The sequence below is a fragment of the Saccopteryx bilineata genome, chromosome 6 (genome assembly GCF_036850765.1).
Source record: "Saccopteryx bilineata isolate mSacBil1 chromosome 6, mSacBil1_pri_phased_curated, whole genome shotgun sequence".
NCBI lineage: Eukaryota > Metazoa > Chordata > Mammalia > Chiroptera > Emballonuridae > Saccopteryx > Saccopteryx bilineata.
Genome location: NC_089495.1, coordinates 110,167,808 through 110,187,701, shown reverse-complemented (window position 1 = coordinate 110,187,701; position 19,894 = coordinate 110,167,808). Strand labels below are relative to the sequence as shown.

Here is a 19,894-nt window from a genome sequence, read left to right as displayed (position 1 = left end):
CCAATTTTAAGTATTCTGCTTAATAATTTCCTTCAAACAGCCAGTCACTTAGATCATTTCCTCTGAAAAGACATGAAGCTATGAAGAAAAAAAATGGGGACTCTCACCAGGAAGGGTGTGTTCTCTAGGATGTTGTTCACGTATATTTATTTGGACGCAGTTACAGACCCTACCATCTACCCAAGTTGTCTCCAGTTGGTCTGTAGTGGGAAACACCTCTTTGGCAACAAGTCATGGTCCACTATTATTTTTTCCATTCTACCAAGGAAGAAATGGAGCCTTTGTAAAGGGCAAAAGATCTGTTTAAGTTTCTGGCTTGAATCAGAAGCACCCAGGGTTGGGATTACTCATGCTGTAGCCATGACCCTTCTCTTTCAACTTTAATGGGAATAATCAACATCCTATTATATGAGTGTTTATCTTGAATTAATATTTTTCACACAGGAAAAGGCATTTAATGGTATTAATCTTTTCAAACTTTGAAAGTTAAAAGAGGAGGAAAGTCTTCCAAATATCTATAGTGGAGACAGTGGCCAGGAAGAAACCCATGCAGAAGTAGAGCAGAAATCATTAAATAAATCTATTATCTTATGGTGGAAGCCATGAGGATCTATGAGTAATAATTTCTACCTCAGAATATCTGATTAGTGAAATACATCGAGTGCTCAGGTTAGAACCTACCCCCAGAGTGCTCAGCATATAGTGATTATTGTTATTGTAAATGTTAATAAACAACGTCAGCCTAACGCTGGGCAAAAACTTAAAACTAGTGATACAAAGGAGATCAATAACTCTGAAAGCACTGGCATTTCAAGCACTATTCAAGATAAATTCCACAGGGTATCCAAATCATTTTTTCAAGGAAGATGCTACATAAAAGTTTTCAGCTAATGAATTTAGAAGAAATGATAGGATTAGAATAATTATCATTTTATCTCCCTAATAAAATAATGACAGCAATGATTATTAATGTCTGCTAAAATCATACAAAAGAGAGACAATCAGATATCATGTACTTCTCCCTGTTTTTTCAGAATATTATGATGTATTCTTGAAAAAAATTGAACCTAAATATGATCATACTTCTAGATCTAACTCCTAGTTTTCAGGAAATATGGGAGATGAGAAATATACTAAACGACGCTAAGAAAATACCATCTGCACAATTCGAACTGCTGGGCACTCTACAAGACAAATGATGCAGTTTCTTCAAAAGAGTTCAAAATTCTTAGAGACATATTAAAAATAGCAATATTTAAATACTGAATTCTGATTTGCATAAGCAAACTAGAAAAAAATTAAAAAAGAACTGAGAAGATATGAACATTGTACTGAATGGGTATTTGATAATATTAAGAATTTTTTTATTCTTTATGCCTGATAAGGTATTGTGCTTATGTTTTTGTTATAGTTGTTGACATCATATATAAACAGCAAGGTGATTAAAATAAAACATAGAGAATACAGGGGTAGGTAAAGATTTATCAGTGAAGGCACAGAAAGCACAAACCATAAAAGAAAAATTAGGATGAACTTCATCAAAACTTAAAAGTATTTTTCATCAAAAGACAGTATCATGCCTGACCAGGCAGTGGCGCAGTGGATAGAGCATTGGACTGGGATACAGAGGACCCAGATTCAAGACCCCAAGGTCACCAGCTGGAGCGTGGGCTCATCTGGTTTGAGCAAGGCTTACCAGCCTGGACACAGGTCGCTGGCTCCATCAAGGGGTCACTCGGTCTGCTATAGCCCCATGGTCAAGGCACATGTGAGAAAGTAATCAATGAACAGCTAAGGTGTCGCAACGAAAAACTGATGATTGATGCTTCTCATCTCTCTCCGTTCCTGTTTGTCTACCCCTGTCTATCCCTCTCTCTGACTCTCTCTCTGTCTCTGGAAAAAAAATAGTTAAAAAGACAATATCATGAAAATAGGTAAGTAGCAGATTGGGAGAAATATGTGCAAAAACTGTACCTGGATGGATGGATGGATGGATAGATAGATAGATAGATAGATAGATAGATAGATAGATAGATAGAACAACATCTGTATCTGGAATCTAGAATATATAAAGACTTCCTACACCTCAATAATAAAGAGACAAACAACCCAATTAAAAAATGGATAAATAGTTGAAAAGATACTTCACAAAGACATACAAATGTACAATAAGCACATGAAAAAGGGTTCACCATCATTAATCATCAGAGAAATGCAAATTAATATCATAATGAAATACCACTACATATACTAGAATGGCTTACATTAAAAGGATGAAAACTACAAACTTTTACAGATAATGTGGAACCAGTAGAAGTCTCATACATTGCTGGTGAAAGTGTTGTAATGGGACAACCACTTCTGGAAAATCCTTTGACATTTTCTTAAAAAGTTAAATATACCATGATCCTGTAATTCTACACCTAGGTATTTACCCAAGAGAAATATAAGTATATATGTCCAAAACTTTGTGCAAGAATCTTTACAGCAGCTATTTGTCCTAGTCAAAAATCTGGAAATAGTCTAGATGTACAGCAACAGAAGAATGAATCAACCAACTGGCACATCCACACAATAAAATACTCCTCAAAAATAAAAAAGAATCAAACTACCGATACCAACAACAACACTGATGAATTAAAAAAAATAATACTGAGGGAAAGAAGCCAGGAGCAGAAAGGTACAGTATGTGTTCCCATTTCTGTGAATTCTAGCATAGGAAAAATAGGCAGTAGCAATAGAGACCAGATCAATGGTAGTTTGATGACTTGAGAAGGGACACAAAGGGATGAAATGCTAAAACCATGATGCATCTTGATGTGCAGCTGTCAAACTACCTGACTGGTTCTAAAGATCTGAATATATGTCGACTATGTGTCAATAAAAATATTTGAAACTTACAAGGATTTTTTTTTTTTTTTTTTTTTTTTTGCTTATTTGTTTTAGCAAGACAAGAGACAGACAGGAAGGGAGAGAGATGAGAAGCATCAACTCGTAGCACTTCAGTTGTTCACTGTTTCTCATACGTGCCTTGACAGGGGCAGGGGCAGGGGCTGCAGCTGAGCCAGTGACCCCTTGCTCAAGCTAGCAACCCTGTACTCAAGCTGGCAATTTATGCTCAAGCCAAGGAGCCTGAGTTCAATACGGCAACCTCAGGTTTTTGAACCTGGGACCTCAGCATTTCAGGTCAATGCTCTATCCATTGCACCACCACTGGTCAGACAAAAGCATTCTTACCTGTATAACTTTACATGTACCCACACAGAAACATATTTTTTAACAGGTGAAACTATAGGATACCTTGAGTTTTCTCCAAATAACCCAGTGTTCAGGGTGAATATATATGAACCAAGTTTTGCCATGAGTTGATGATTATTTAACCTGGGTGATGAGTATATTGAGGCCCATTCCACTTTTTATTCTTCCTACTTTTGCTTGTGCTTTAAATTTTCCATGAAAAAGAGCTGTCCAGGGAGAGAGAAAATGGAGGAGAGGAGGGAAAGAGAAAGGGATGTAGAGTCCAACAACAGAGATCTACCTGGACAGCCCTGAGGACATCTCTGGACAACAACTTGTCTCGGTCAGAGTCTAGTGATGACCCTGAGGCATCAGGAAAGGTGGAACTGGATATAGCTCTTCATGCAACTGATATTTATGTCCTCCTTCTGGGGTCACTTAGCAAACAAAATAGAAAAAGTCCAAGCAGCCGCAGGAGCAGCAACTCAGCCTGAGGGCACCACCCAAATGAAGGGTCAATGCATTATCATGCAGTGTGACCCTGCCCCGGGGCATCTTGAACGGGCTGCCTCTCCCCAGTGAGTTGGAAGGGGTTCCTCACCCTGGAGCTGCAGCAGGCCAGGAGAAAGGTGGGGTCTGCCCAGCCTGGACCACAGAGCTCCACATAGTAAACTCATCTCAACGAAACAACTGGGCCCAGCTGATGTGTCCTCACAAATCTTACAGGATGAGCCGCTTCTTTCCTACAGCTATGTTAAATTAAAAAAAAAAAAAAAAAAAAAAAAAGCCTCATTTCCATGGAAAACAGACCCTACAAGGACTGAGTTATTTATTGTCCTCAGACCTGGAAGCATTTAGCTCAGCCACTTGGTCACTATGGATAAAGTCGACCTTGGTCCAGGTCTGCCTCTTGGCTAAAGGCGTTCTGGTGCTGCTCCACAGTGTTATCCAGGGATTGACCCCGTGCTGAAGAGAGCCCGAGGCCTCAGTCTGTATGCAACTAGAGGGCAGGAGGCCAGTCTGTTCAGCCAGTTGACTCAGCACTCACAGCAGGTTAGGCAGGTAAAAACTTCTGATGGGTTGTGGAAATTTTAGAGTTTCAGGGCCAGTTATCAATCGGCCCAGTGTTTACCTGACCCAAGCAGGCTATTCTTAAAGAATGCTCCATGGTGTCTTTCTGTTAAACCTTTCTACATGTCTGAAGAGAGAAGGTGACTGAAGCTCACAAGGGTGGGTAATGTATCTGTCACAGGGAACCCCTAGCACTCAGTATCAGGCCTACTACACAGTAAGTGCTCTGGAGAGATTTACCTGTTGGATGAATGGGTGGATGAGGGAACAGTGATAAGTGTTACAGCATCTCCACAGACGTGTGGTTCTCAAACTTGAGTCCACAAAAATCACCTGAGATAGTTAAAAGGCAGATTTCTCAGCCATCACAACCTGCATCCCAGATGCTGAACCTGTAGGTCTGGGAAGGAGACCTAGAACTTGTATTTTTACAAATCTTCCCAAATAGTTCTGTTGCCCACCATCAGTAGCCCACACTATGAGAAACACATCCTCGGGTCTCCAGGAACTGACCCCCACCCATCCAGGGGACATTTCCCTTAGTGGTCCATGGAGAGTGGGTCTGCTTTGATCTTTATTTCCCAGGGACAGTGAAGAAATAGCACTGCAGACATCTGGCATCCTTCCAGAAGATACTGCACATGCAAAGTGCTACTATAATCACAAAACCTCTTGAATAAAAAGCACTTCCTAATAACCCATCCACTTTTTTAATCATGGTCTTTCCTCCACAAGTCTTACTTAGAACTGCCCTGGAGAAAACATCGGCTCATTTCACAGAAAAACACTCAATTCTAATGGCCAGCCCTGCTGCTTTCAAACATTTCATGTTTGGGACATGCACTCTCTGGATTCCAAAAGGTAACAGGAGGCCCTCTGACACCCTCGGTGGCAAGCCGACCAGACAGAGGCAAACTTCACTTCAAGACGCTTAGATTTTTAGATTCCAAAGCTGATTCAAATTTCTTTTTGCTGTCAAGTGTATTAAGAAATTCTAATCCCAGAGGGAGTATTATTGTCCATAGTAATGACTGAATTTTCACTCATTGCATTCACATCAGTCTCTCTGACACTCAGATCCAGCAGAGGGAAGATGGCTGGGTTTTGAGCCAACTCTTTGAGCAAAGAAAGGTAACTCAGACTCCAAAAGCATTATACAACATAATGCCCAGTGCTGGAATCATTTTGAAGCCTTTTTTTTTTTCTACTTACCCAAAAATGACAAAGGGAATTTACTCCAGAAAGGTTTACAGATTGATGTGGTGGAGGGTTCCGAGAACGCATTTTTCTTATGTCCTCCTCCCTAACTAACCCTACTACTCCTGCCAGTAACCACGTGACAACAGTATTATTGCTCGTCATCTATTTTTTTTTAAACATGTGATTTTCTTGCAAAAGACAAGGACAATTGTTGTTTCCAAAAAATAAAAAAGGCACATGATGGTTACATGAGATTCCATACAGCTGTTAAATGCTTCCAGCCATCCAGGGTTTTAAAAAATTATTCATGCTTCTAATGGCATACCAATTAAGACAGAAAAGGGGGGTTGGAAGGAAACTGGACCCTGAAAGATAACACTAATTTAACATATAGCCCATAGGGCTGTAAGAACTTTGGAGATCTCATAAGATACAAGAATAAATGAAATTTCCTATTTAAGATGTTTTATCATAACTTCACAAGAATTTCTAAAAGAATTGCCTGACTTCAGAAAATATCTTCTTTTTACAAAGTCATTGTTTTGGTAGGTGTGGTGAATTGAAATAGGAAAAAATAATGTCTTGTAAAGGAAAATAATTACCTTCCTCTCAAAATAATATTTTATTTAAAAAATCTGAGTATCTCTAATAATTTCAAAATAACATTTAAAAACCAGAATACAAAATCCATGTATTTTATCCAATCCCAGTTGGAGACAAACCCAATGACATAACATTAAGGCAAAAATTACAAATGACAAACTTTGTCTTTCTTAGGTGAGGTTTTATGTAAACAAATCCACAACTACCTAAGAATGACCAACTGCCTTTGTTGATTTTTTCCTTTTTCAATGACTGCAGATTGGCTCAATCAGAATTTCTATAGATGTGCAGCTCTTCAGGAGGTAAGCTAATAAACCGCATTTCGGACTTGGTTACTTTCTTTGGAGGTAGGAACCAAGTCAGAGGCAATGGGTCTGGCCCCTTGGTCCCGGGAAGAGGTATACAGGAAGGAGTATTATGTGGCCTATGGGGATGACCGGCTGGAAGGAAACCAATCATCCCATTTAGGCATTTCATCATTGGCCATATCCCCTCTCTCGCCTTTGAACTTCCCTCAGTTGAAGAAAGTGAATAGCAGCTCCAGACTTGTCAAAATACCTTGGGCTTCTTGGTCTGCTTTAAATTTGTCGGAATGTTGGCAGGCGCAGACCGGCTCACCAGAGGAATGCCACTGGCCACGTCCAGCGGTCAAGTGCACTGGCCAGTTGCTTTAGTCTCACTGGGAGTTTGGTGAGGACCCAAATTAGTCAGGCCTGGCTCTGAACTTCTCAAGTAGGATGGCAATAGGGCTGGCTGGGGAGGACTATAGAGAGTTATTATTATTTGGCTACATGCATCTGTATTGGAAAGGAAGCCTGAAACTCAGCTAGCCTGCATGTGCAAGTAACTACTCTGACAGGAGCAGCCTGTGCGGGTTCGGGTGTGGAGGGTGGGGGAATGTTTGCAGCTGTACCTTGTTGATAAGAAGAGGAACAGAAAGGCATCCCAGGCAAATAAAACATCCACCATGTGAAAAGCTGGAAACATAAAAGCGAATAGCTGTCAGGTGTGACTGGTGCGTGAGGTGGAGGAGAGAACGCAGAGGAAGACAGGAAGGACTTTGCATGCCACAGATAAAACTTCAGTCTGTGTTATTCAGACATGGGGCTAGCATTCCCTTCGAAAAAGAACTTCCCAGCAAGAGACAGCTTCTTTCAGAGGGCCCGAGTTCTCTTATCCAGTGTGGGCTGGAGGTGTGTCCACTGAGAGGTGAAGGCTCTGGGAGTAATTAACTAAGAAGTAGGCTGCTAGGGTGAACATATAATTAACCACTCAAACCCAAACACTTCAGAGTGACAAGAGAACCTATTAATAATTATGCCAGACACAATTTGCCCAAGCCTGTCTTGGGCAAACTAGAATGTTTGGTCAGCCCTATTTTTTTTAGCCCTTTTTATGTCGTAGGCATTGAGATGGGGCCTTAACTCTCAGGTCACCAATTCCCCCAGTAACTCTAGTAACTAAGTGTCATTGTTTCCATTTGACCGACCATGGGGAGTCTCAAAAGTAGAACTAGCATCCTTTTGCATTCTTTTCCCAACTCCGGAATCTTCCTCTTCTACCCTTGTGTTTTAAAAAACCTCTGTTGCCCTGGCTGAATAGCTCCATTGGTTAGAGCATCGTCACAAAGCTCAGAGGTTGCCGGTTTAATCCCCGGTCAGGGCACATACAGGAACAGATACATGTTCCCGTCTCTCTCTCTCTTTCCCTCCCTTCCTCTCTCACTAAAATCAATAAATAAAAATTTAAAAAACAAAACATAAAAACCTTATGTTTATGCTTAGGCGGGGCATCCAGCTACTTCACTGCGTACTTTCCTAGTCACTGACTTCTACCTGCAACCTGCCCCTGGCTTCTCCCCTAATGAAGGCATTGGCATTTGAATTGAAGATTTCCTCTTCACTGGAGGTCTGGCTGTCTGTCCCCTTGGTTCTGAAATCTAATTTGCATTCCCCATGCAATCTTCAGGCCATATCTTCCCCTGACCTCTTCCACCCTACGGCTGGCCCCAAACCTCACTGATTCCGTCACCTGCTGCCATGACTTACATATTGGACCCTTATTCCCATTCTACCTGTTCCTCGACATCACCCAAACACCAGTCCTTTAGTGCTTTCATTATACCCAAGCAGTGCTCCGCAGATGTTTAACCTGCTCTGTGGGGGAAGTAATGCATGCCTATCCATACATACAAACGTTCATCACAAACTTACTGATAATACAAAGAATGTGTGACATACAATTTACAAATTATATACACTACTCTGTGAATTCCATCAGGCCAACTGATTCCCACAGAATGCTTTCATTGATTTCTGTCAAACTCTTTTATCTGTAGCCAACATATATGCTGGTGGCAATTCGGTCAGGATTTAACAAATGGACTTATACCCTGTAATGCCGGTGGTTTAGGCCAGACAGGTTCACTCTGGATTCAGGCAGACGGTAGAAGAACAGCAAAGCCGGTGTCAGGCCATTCCTGTTTATTAGAGGCTCGCAGAGACAGGTGGGCGAATAAACAAAGGAAAACCTGCTCTTCCCAGTGGAGGGCAAGGGATCAGGAACAGCGCCCCCACGGTGGCGGCTGAGGGTGTCAGGGAACAGCGCCCCCACGGTGGCGGCTGAGGGCGTCAGGGAACAGCGCCCCCACGGTGGCGGCTGAGGGCGTCAGGGAACAGCGCCCCCACGGTGGCGGCTGAGGGCGTCAGGGAACCGAACCCTCAGTGGCGGGAGAGCGACCTGGGAGAATCACCATAGAGGAAAAGCACTCATAGCTCTTCATAGACACACATGTGGCTTTCTGCCATGTGCTCAGGCACTAATCGCGCAAAGCGCTCACAGCCAAGAAACCAGTGAGTAAACCTAACATGGCTGTTTTCCCTATAAACCCCAATCCACTAACTCTTCTCTTAATACATCTCTCCATAAATGTAACTGATGTAACTTACTGTTAAACTATTTCTTACCCTTGTACAAAGGACATTAAACTGAACCTGTTCAGCTTCAGCACGGATAGTAGCACACACTATTACACAACTGGTGCTCGAGTAACAAATAATGTTTTGTTATACTGTTGATGAGGTGCCATAGGCACTCAACTCTTTTATGTCGATTAGCCTACGCTAACATCAGTTTTGTTATAAGCCATTGCACTTAAAAGTCGCAGAACCAATCAACAATGTAAAGTGAGGACTTACTGCATGGCCGTCCCACCACAGAGGTAAATAAAACCAACTTAAACACCTCAGGAGCAGACAAGAATGAAATGTAGAACATTAGGTTGTAATTGGCTTTGAGTATTTACTGCCTTTAGTTTTTTAATATAACTTATTTAATAATAATCTAATTTAATTGTAAATAATGGTATTTAAAATCAGCTCACAAAGTTCCTTCAAATTTAAGCATCGATTCCTATGAACTGGCCGACTGGGTCCCAGCACCCCACTGCAGCCCCTCAGCATCAGTCCGCCTTTTCTCCTCCTCTCCCCGGTCTTACAAGTCAGACTACAAAAGGCACACGGTGTTGGCGTCCCCCCACAGTCTACTGGGTAATATGACTTGGGTGAGGTCAAAGCCAAGTTGTCTATGTCTCTAAGTTTTCTTAGTAGGGGTCATGAAGAGCTTCTTGGGAAATAGATTATCACAACTAGTTTGTACTGGGCATACAGGGGCATGCAAAGTAGGTTTACAGTTCGAAGTACACAAGTTTATTCGTGTATTATTACTTATTATTGTATTATTTATTTGTTGTACAACGGTAAGCCTACTTTTGTCCACTCCTGTATAATAGGTTTACAGTTTAGGAATACTTGTATAATATCAAGAAAAGAGAGAGCTTCCAACTCTTTTGGAGTTTGGGCCTGGTCAACTGTCCCACGTTCCCAGGCTTCAGAGATAAAGGGCTGCACAGGAGGATGCAGAGAAATAATGAGAACCGAGCAGCTCTCCCACCTGCCCTGCAGGGAAACGCAGGTCCCGAAGTCCCACGAAGGAAACAAATCCCTAAGGCTACTATTACCTATGCTGACAGTAACTCATTTGCACTCAGGAAGCCATCTGCAGACATTACCTCATCCTCTAATCTCACATCTAACCAGGTAACAGGAGTTATCCTCGACTTCCCTTATCTGTTAGGAAATCCCTGCCCAAGCACTGGAACGACGTCCTGCTTTGCCGACTCCCCAAGTGTCTCTGCCGCCAGCATGGACTGAGCAGCGGCCTGCTCTGGAACCTGGCACTAAAATGCAAAACAATCTCTTCTTTATCCCCACGCGTCAGAGAATGGAGACCTATTTTAAAATGGTCCGCGGTGAGCCCTAGTCCAAGCAGCCGTCTCAACCAAGATCATCTTGCTGTGGAAATTTCAGTACTATTACAACACCAAGAGTGTTTGTGAAACTCTTAGCAAGAATCCCACACGGTGCCCTGGCTGAACAGCTCGGTTCGCTAGAGCACTGGCCTGATACCCAAAGGTTGTGGGTTTGATCCCCGGTCAAAGCACAAGCAGGAACAGATCAAAGTTTCTGTCTCGCTTTCTAAAATCATTAAATAAATTAAAAAAAAACAAAACCCACATGGCTTCCTAGGCTACAATCTTAGGTAACTTTTAAGTGTTACAGAATTGAGAGTTGCTTCTCTGGGATTGGAGCTCACGAAATGAGTAAGATGGACATAACAAACCTCATAAAGTTGTCCTTTCTCCCTGGAGGATGTGAACCTCTACTTTCCACCAGTGGTTTCCTGTGAAAATGAGACTTTCACTTTTGGAAAACGTGAACTTGATAAAAGGTACTAATGTTGATGTATTTCCTTCAGCCTTTGGTCTCACTAGGGAGCAAAGACAGTTTCCTGTCACCAGTGAAGCTAAGAAATGTTTGCCCCAATGTCCTTGTTTCTGTAACAGGTGGTTCGAGCTTCCTCCTTTCACAGCCATATTGCCAAAGCGAGCGGGCTGCACGGAAAGCCACCTGAACCAGCCACCTGCAGAACCTTCTGGCTCTTTCTGAACTCTACATGCCCATACCACTCTGCAGTTTCCTACCTTTCTTCTCCTCTCATGCCAGCACACACCTCCCTTCCATTCCAGACACTTCGCCCATTTGTTACTTAAGCCGAGCCCATGTTTGTTATCACCAGCGCACGTGCGTGCATTTTTAGTGATGTGAGAGGCAGGGAGACAGAGACAGACTCCCACATGCACTCTGATCGGGATCCACGCAGCAAGCCCCCTACCAGGCGATGCTCTGGCCATCCAGGGCCACTGCTCTGTTGCTCAGCAATCAAGCCATCTCAGTGCCTGAGGCAGAGGCCATGGAGCCATCCTCGGCCCCTAGGACCAACTTGCTCCAACCAAGCCATGGCTGCAGGAGAGGGAGAGGGAGAGAAGACAGGGGTAGGGATGGAGAAGCAGACGGTCACTTCTCCTGTGCCCCCTGACTGGGAACCACACCCAGGACTTCCATACGCCAGGCCGATGCTCTACACTGAGCCGATCAGCCAGGGTGCCAGCATAATTTTTTACACCAAAATAATTTAGTGAATTAGAAGAAGGAATCTTACCAGGAATACACACCCTTATTTGAGGCCCAGCCTGGCTGCAGGCTCATGACATCATGAGGAGCACCCATAGAAGACACAAGGTTCAATGAGTATATGTGACATGGACTGCTTCAAGTGCCACTTCGTGCAATGTATCTCTTGGAACAGTCTTCAACTTACCTGATCGCACCATCCAGTCTTTCTAGCGCCATCATCGTCAGGTCAGCTCAAACACCGAGAGATAATAGCCACAGAAAAGTCCTTCACTGTGACTAGTTCACGGGTCAAGCAACAATCCTAAATACACGTCCTGATTCTGCCTTGACTCTCTAGTCACAGCAGGAGACTACAGAGACCATGCAAGGAAGGCATTCTCTGCCTTGCCCATAGAATCCCCATAGATCCTGCTTCATTGCTTCCTCTCCTATCAAGTGAGACAAAACTTGGAAACTGGTCTCAATGAATGACATCAGATTCATGGTTTTGTGTACATGCAAAGAGCACTATGAGAGTTCTAGCACAGGGGCTGGGAACCTTTTTGGCTGAGAGAGCCATGAACACCACATATTTTAAATACTAATTCCGTAAGAGCCATACAATGACCCGTATATGTTACGCATTATCCAATAAAAATTTGGTGGTGTCCTAGAGGACAGCTGTGATTGGCTCTAGCCACCTGCAACCATGAACATAAGCAGTAGAAAACGAATGGATTGTAATACATGAAAATGTTTTAATTTTTAACGTTATTTTTTTTTTATTAAAGATTTGTCTGCAAGCCAGATGCAGCCATCAAAAGAGCCACATCTGGCTCGTGAGCCATAGGTTCCCAACCCCTGTTTTAGCAGTACAATCAAGGTGTTTTTCTGCATTTGGACTAAATCAGTAGTTTTTTGCATTGACGTTATGAGCTGCAGGGTCTGGAAATAGATGGCTTTTTAAATTTGTTTTTCCCAGTTCTACACTCTGAGATTCTATCATGTCTTTTAAAGAAAGGGTTCCACTACTGCAAGGGGAAAAAACTGTGAAAGTTGGACTGACTGACCTCCTGCGTCTAAACATATAAACATGACAGTACTGTATCTCCTTGTTGCTATTCCAACTCATTTAGACACTTACTTGCCCAGTAAAAGAGTCAAGCAAGGAGAGAATGACCTTCATCCCAGTTTAAAAATGCATTTTAATCATCATTAATCTAATCCTGGCTCATTCCTCAGGGCATTGTGTGAAAACAGCAAACCTATAAAACCTCAAGCCTGCGACCACTTAAAAGCAAGGTGCATGAAGCAGTGACAGGAACACATGTGGCCTCTGAAAGCCATTCCTCACGCCCCTCAGCTGCCCAGTGTCCTCCTAGCTCTCACCTCCCAACTTGCCTCTTCAGTGTTTTCCCTTCAGCGCGGTCTATAGTGATTACTGTACCAAATTGTGCTCTGAGACATCCTAAGTAAAACACACTCCAGGGCCATTCATCTTAGGGATTTTCTTGTTCTTAACTCTAGGGAGCTATGGTCTTATTGGAGATTTGTTCTCCCCATTTTCCAAAGGAAATAACAGATATGAATAAACCATGGCACTGTGGCCAACAAGGTTTAACTCAAATGATAGCAAAACATGTTTTTTAAATCCCAATAAAAAGCTTATTCTGTACAATTAGAAAAGAAAAGACACCAAACCATTTAAACATAATTTATGTACATTTATGGCTTTATACAATAATAGTGAAGATTGTTCTTGTGTCTCTAAGTACATCAGCATCATCAGGCACTTCTCAGAAAACATTGGACAGGAACATGGAATCTACACTGTTACTAAACTCAACTAGCAAAACGCAGGAGGGCGTGACTGACAGGACAACACGGCCACACCTGGCCACAGTGCCAGGCTGCGCACCACCCTCAAGGAGGCCAAGAGTCACACCCCGCAGCTGTCTGCATAAGCCACACTATCTTTTACTGAATGATTACTCCCAAACTAAAATCAAAAGAGAAAGTTCTCATTTAAAAGTCAGTTATAAATTAAGAACTCTTAAGAGCTGAATATAAAACTTGTGGGGAGGCGGGAGGACAGGTAACACAGACGCAGTGGTTGGACAAGGCTAAACTGGACTGGAGAACTGTTTCCATTTTAAGTGTCCCTCTCTTCTTGGGACGTTCCATGATTTACCGCTCGCTGGGATAGAACATTTGCTAATTAATTTTGTCAGTTTGTCAAAGCAGAACTTTCCATGTAATGTGTCTGTTACCTAAATATATTCCATACACCTATATTACAGAAACAATACTTTATATTTAAAATATCTGAATAGCTCTATAACACAATATGCTTTTAATAACAGTACAAACCAGGGACAATAAATCAAACGAGGCTGCATAGGTGATATCATTTGCACAATTCACAAAGCAATCATGTACAATAACTGATACACTACAGTAATTACTCCAGAAAGTCGGTACTCATACAGAAGAAGAATCACCAGAGGTCACACAATGTTTGCAAAATAGACAAGGTGCCTTTCACTGGAGCTGTACCTCAGAGAGCTGGCTGCCCAGGATTAGGTCAGAATTTCAACACAAAGGAAAATTTGAAAGGAAAAAAAAAAAGATATTTACACAGACTTGGGAGGAAGAAACATCATTTTAAAAGTCCCACTATGAGGCGGTAAGAATTTAACCATGATGTTGGCTGTAGCCATCTCGAGGCTCACGGAGGAGAAGGGCAGGTGGCGGGGGAAGCAGAGATGCCAGCCCTCTGCACCCACACGCTCCGTTCCACCCGCAGGAGGCACTCCTGAGAGGCATTAGGATTTCTAAAACCAGACAGATTTTGGAGTGGCCAACAATGAAAATGGTGAGAGGTGGTTTTTTAATTTTCAAAATTGTAGAAATTACAATGAGAAGCTTACCATAGAGCTGGCCTCCTGTAGGAAACTGATCAGGGACACTTGTTTTCTTGTTAAACATGTAGTAAAAACCAAGCAAACAGAGATGCAATTCAGACAGGACAAAGCAAATGTGATCTGGGCTAAGTACATAGAAATGAGAGCTTTCTCAAGCAGGCAATAGGAACACTTTTGTTCGGCGGTGCCTTTTATTGTGCTAACTTCGGGCATCCACATGGCTTGAAAATACCAATGCTGTCAGTGGGACACAACTCCAGTTAACTTGTGTGTCAGTTACAGGTAACAGTAAAGTATGAATACATAATGATCAGAATTATAGTTCAGGTTGCTAAAGGCTAAAGAAACCTTAACTTATGCAAAGGCTTTTGAAATGAATTCAAATAAACAACTAGCAGCTGGCTTGCTGATTCTCAAATTAATTGCCCCAATTTGGTAGTCATCTGTACTCATGAACACAAAGCATTCTACAAATCACTGAGGTCCCATTTTTAAATCCCCCCTTTGGACTTGCTTTCCATGGTGTAGTATATAATCTGCAGGACAGAAGGGAAAGAGGGATGAAGGACTGAATGTTCACATAACCCTTCAAGGCAGTGGTAAAACCAACCTCCATCAAGACCAAAACAGGAGCAAGGAGTTATGAAAAAAAGCTCCAGCTGAAGCTCAACTTAACATGGTTGTTGATCAGAACCCCCGCTGGAGAAAGGAGTCCTGTTTTAGATGCAGATGTCCCATTCTGATCTACAGACATTCCAAGGACCCCCAGGAGTGACTGCAATGACAGGCAGAAGGCACCTGTCAGACACTCAATGTTTTGTAGTACACTTAGTTCACAGAATAACAGAAGCAGGTGTAATTTCTCTAAAATACATACATTAAAACATAACATGTTCTCCTAAACATGAAACGCAGAATGTCCTTAACTATACAGCACTCTCCTGCCGTAAGTGGGCCAGAAATATTGAGTAATAATTACAATGCTTTTAGCATTAGTCAGAAACATCACCCAGCAGCATCCCAAAGTGTACAAACCAGTTAAGCATGTACAAAATTAGTACTAATCCAGTTAGAATACAAAACAAAAATCAAGGATGCTGTCAAGTATCTGGGATTCCACAAATTTACAAGCATACTGTAACAAAGTAGACTATAGTTTTAAGAAAACGTTACAGTTCAATATCTATTCCAAAAATGATCTCAAGTCCCAACAGTAACATCAAAAATCATTTATCTGGAAATTTGAACCATTTATATGTTTGTACAAATTTGCAAGTAACAAAATAAACAAACAAAAAAAATAGAAAAGACCTGTACAAGGCTGGCATTTACTCGATTTTTTTTCCCAAAGGAGTTTGACAAGTCTGTTAATTCAGCAGATTGGTAACAGGTTACTGGTTCTCATGTGAATTTTGTGGCAACATGAACAGGTCCAACGCTGTTCAGTGGAGGTGCAGAACGGAGAGCTGGGTTCTCTGTGATTCGTCCGTTCAGCAGAGCGCAGGTAGTACAAACAAAAGTTTAACTTCTCAAAGACATGAGACCACCACAGTATTACAAAAAAGAGTATAAACTTTCCTTGGATCAAATGGATATTTAAAAAAACAAAATACACACAAATACAATTCTGTAGCTACTGCTTATATACAAAACTTGAAAGCACACCAGGATCCAGAAGTCTTTTCTGCAGTTATATGGTGAGTTTGGCACTTGATTGTGATGAAGTTTCCAATGGCACAGTCCTTATCTACAGCAGCACATAACTGCAAACACTGGGCAAACATCCTGCACAGGAAAAGTGTCTGCGCTGCCAAGTCTGACGAAAGGAAAAGAAAAAACTTCTTTTTTTTTTTTGGTTGGTTGGCTTTTTATTTTTCCGAGAAAACGAAAAGATGGGGTGAAGGACATCTTTGGACTTCTCTCAGTTCCTGCTGTCAGACGATCTGAAGTACTTTTAAGTGTAGCCTAAGGAGCGGGGGGAAAAACACATACACACAATAAAAATAGAGCCAAATTAAAATCAGTTCAACTTAACATATTAGAGTTACAGACATACTGGGGTGGGGGTGGGAGTTAGTGGTCAGAACTTTCTCAAACAGCTCTGAAATCATTCAATGGGGGATTTATTTGATTTATACCAATGTATTCATTTACTGAAGTGCTACTAAAAAGATACAGCATCTATCAAAAGAAAATCTTAAAAGCAGTTACAGGAAGATCTCATGCTTAAACTCAAAAGGAAAATGTATAAGCTGTAAAAAGTGTGAAGAATGAAGACAAAAAGGTGTGTCTGAAAGAGGCAGCCAACTGACATCAAAAAAGTCCCAACCATGGAAGACGCATGGCGAGCCACTGTCCTCACGGTCCCTCTCTTTCAAGTTTTGTTTTCAGGTCTTTTGATATTGGAGTGATCTTACCTGCTCACTAACTCACTCTCAGCCTGACACCCAGCTGTGTGTTGTCGTCTTGACACTGTGCGGGAAGCTTTGGTTGGGCAACACATTGTCAAAATTAAAATCCAATGTATCTCCATCCATGAGGTCGTTCCGAATGATGGACTCCATGTCACAGTCCAAGCGTTCGATGAACATGCCATCCAAGTCACTGGGGAGCTTTTCCTGGTGGAGAATGCCCATTCTGCCATAGCCATTGCAGCTGCTCACCGAGGAGTAGCCCCCAAGGGCATTCATCTGCATAGGGTGGGGCAGAGGCACTTGTAAAGCTGTCTTCACCGGAGCCAAGCGGCTCATGCCCGAGCTGTGGGGCATGGTGCTCACTGTGTGGGGCAAGGCACGCCCATTCACTGCGGAGGCCGGCTGAGCATGTCCAGGATGGCTATGGGAGCTGGGATTCATCATTTTGTTATGAGATGCCTGGCTGCCATATGTTGGCATGACCGAATTAGGCCCCATCAACACATTCTGGCCAAGAACCCGGCTGTTAGGCTGGGCCACCCCAGGATCAACTGGTGCCATGATGTCATTATGAGGAGGAGAGTCAGAAGTGAGTAACTCCTTCAGGAGTCCTGGTGCACAGTTATACTGATTCAGACCTCCATAGCTCGATTTGTTGTCCTGAAGTGTTTGCATTGACATCTGGGGCATAGGGCTCAGGCTGGATTGGCCATAGGTATATTTTTGGTAGTTTGGGCTGAGTGAATTCAAACTGGTGCTTGGTGGTGCAAACGAGTAGCAAGGTGTCTGCTGCATCATGGTGCCAGGTGAAGACTGGGTAGAAACAGTTAATGACGTTGGTGATGACAGGAGGTTGAGATTATCCAAAAGGTTTTCCATGTTTTCGGGATTGCTTATCTCTGACAGACTGGGTAGAGTAGATGCCATCTTTGCAGCGGATGGTGGGTACACCATAGAATGCACATCTCCGTCTCCGAGATCATCCTGTTCGGTCATAATGGGGGAAAGTCTCCCGCTAATAGTACTAGCATTTGAGCTAGTACGAGGGCGAAATGTACTCCAGTTATCAAAGTCATCATTGCTGTGAGAGCCAGGGCTGGCGGGCCACTTCGGGAACTGAGACCCTGGGCTGTCCCCCGCACCCTCCGGACCGGACTGGAGGGAGGCCTTTTTCTTGGCAGCTCGGCCTCGGCTCTTGGAAAATTTACTGTTGTTGTCCATGGACGCAGCTCTTCTCCTGGGAGACTTCCCGCTCTTGCCTCCCTCTGGGTTGAGCGTCCACCAGGAACTCTTCCCAGTCCCTTCATTCTGCACACGGATGAACTTGCTGTGCAGGGACAGATTATGACGAATTGAATTCTGTAAGGCAAAACATCGTGTTAGAAACACAAGTACTTCTCCAATTATATGAAGTACAGATTCCAATCCATACAGTCATAGTGGTTCTGAACCCCACTACAAAAGGGCCCAAACAAGTACAGGCAAAATAGGATCTTATCTCAAAAACAGTATCTGTATCTTAATAAGGGAACAAAATTAAATATGCATTATACACACCTCCGTTTATGTAACTATCTTTTATAGAGATATTATAGGAACCGGTTTTGAAACCACTTGAATTTTGTTTAGTTACAGACAGTGCAATGCAAACAGTACTTCCTAACAAAGCACTATCAAACCCTCTTTCCATTCTCTTACCCATAAAACTACTGCCGATTCTCTTTAGACTGCACATATGCCATTTACTTACAGGGAGAAGTTCTGCACTTCTAGGCCCACATGATTATAAAAAAAAATGAAGCAGCATATATTCTTGGTCAAAAATTAAAAGTCTGAAAACTGTTAAACTGTTTAAGACTTAGACTCATTTACACCCTTTAAGTCCATTAGGTAAATACCGGTCAATATAAGGAAAAATGGAATCTCCTTTTATTTTAGAAAGTTGAATTGACTCCTTAAAAGAAGAAAATTTTAAATTCAAGTGTTATTTGCCACCCCCACCTCCCCAAAAGAACCATAGCACAATGTACCAACTAAAATAAGGACACTGAATCCAAAGTTATTCTCTGTCCAACCTGGAAAGGAGTACGGGGTGGAGAGTACAGAGAGCGGAGGCTTCAGCCTGCGGAGCACAGCTCCATGACTGTCAGTGCCCAGATACCCCCAGGACAATTAGCTCTACTACTCACTGGCTACATAACCTCATGAAATTGCTTGGCGTGCCCTGGCCGGTTGGCTAAGTGGTAGAGCGTCGGCCTGGCGTGCGGGGGACCCAGGTTCGATTCCCGGCCAGGGCACATAGGAGAAGCGCCCATTTGCTTCTCCACCCACCCCCTTCCTCTCTGTCTCTCTCTTCCCCTCCCGCAGCCAAGGCTCCATTGGAGCAAAGATGGCCCGGGCGCTGGGGATGGCTCCTTGGCCTCTGCCCCAGGCGCTAGAGTGGCTCTGGTCGCGGCAGAGCGACGCCCAGGAGGGGCAGAGCATCGCCCCCTGGTGGGTAGAGCTTTGCCCCTGGTGGGCGTGCCGGGTGGATCCTGGTCGGGCACATGCGGGAGTCTGTCTGACTGTCTCTCCCCATTTCCAGCTTCAGAAAAATACAAAAAAAAAAAAGAAATTGCTTGGCGCCTATGGGCCTTGGGTTTCCCATATGTAAAACAGAAAATAATAGACCCTTGAGCTGTTATACGAATTAAATGAGTTATGGCATGTAAAATGCTCAATGGTGTCATGGTAAGAGCCACTGAGAAGAATGTAGTAGATCCCAAGTCTGGGACACCGCATATCCGTCTGAGCCCCATTCCCATCCTCCTATTCCCTGGGGTGTGAGTAGGAGCTGACAGGTAGTTCAGATACAAACCCACAACTCTAAACAACTGATGAAGGGGCTGGAGACAGTCTCAATCCCAGCACAGGAAGTGAAGCTGGGCTGCAA

General features: G+C 42.9%; 1 protein-coding gene across 1 annotated transcript in view; it reads right to left on the bottom strand.

The window, feature by feature from the left end:
• Nucleotides 1-13,324: 13,324 nt before the first annotated feature.
• Nucleotides 13,325-19,894, bottom strand: part of FOXO1 (forkhead box O1) — a 96,682-nt gene continuing 90,112 nt past the window's right edge. Inside the window, exons 2-3 of the mRNA XM_066234275.1 lie at nucleotides 16,966-18,321; nucleotides 13,325-16,513 (exon numbers count right to left, since the gene is read on the bottom strand). Coding sequence (XP_066090372.1) covers nucleotides 16,984-18,321 — 1,338 coding nt within the window. The 3' untranslated portion in view covers nucleotides 13,325-16,513; nucleotides 16,966-16,983. The remainder of the gene's footprint in view (nucleotides 16,514-16,965; nucleotides 18,322-19,894) is intronic.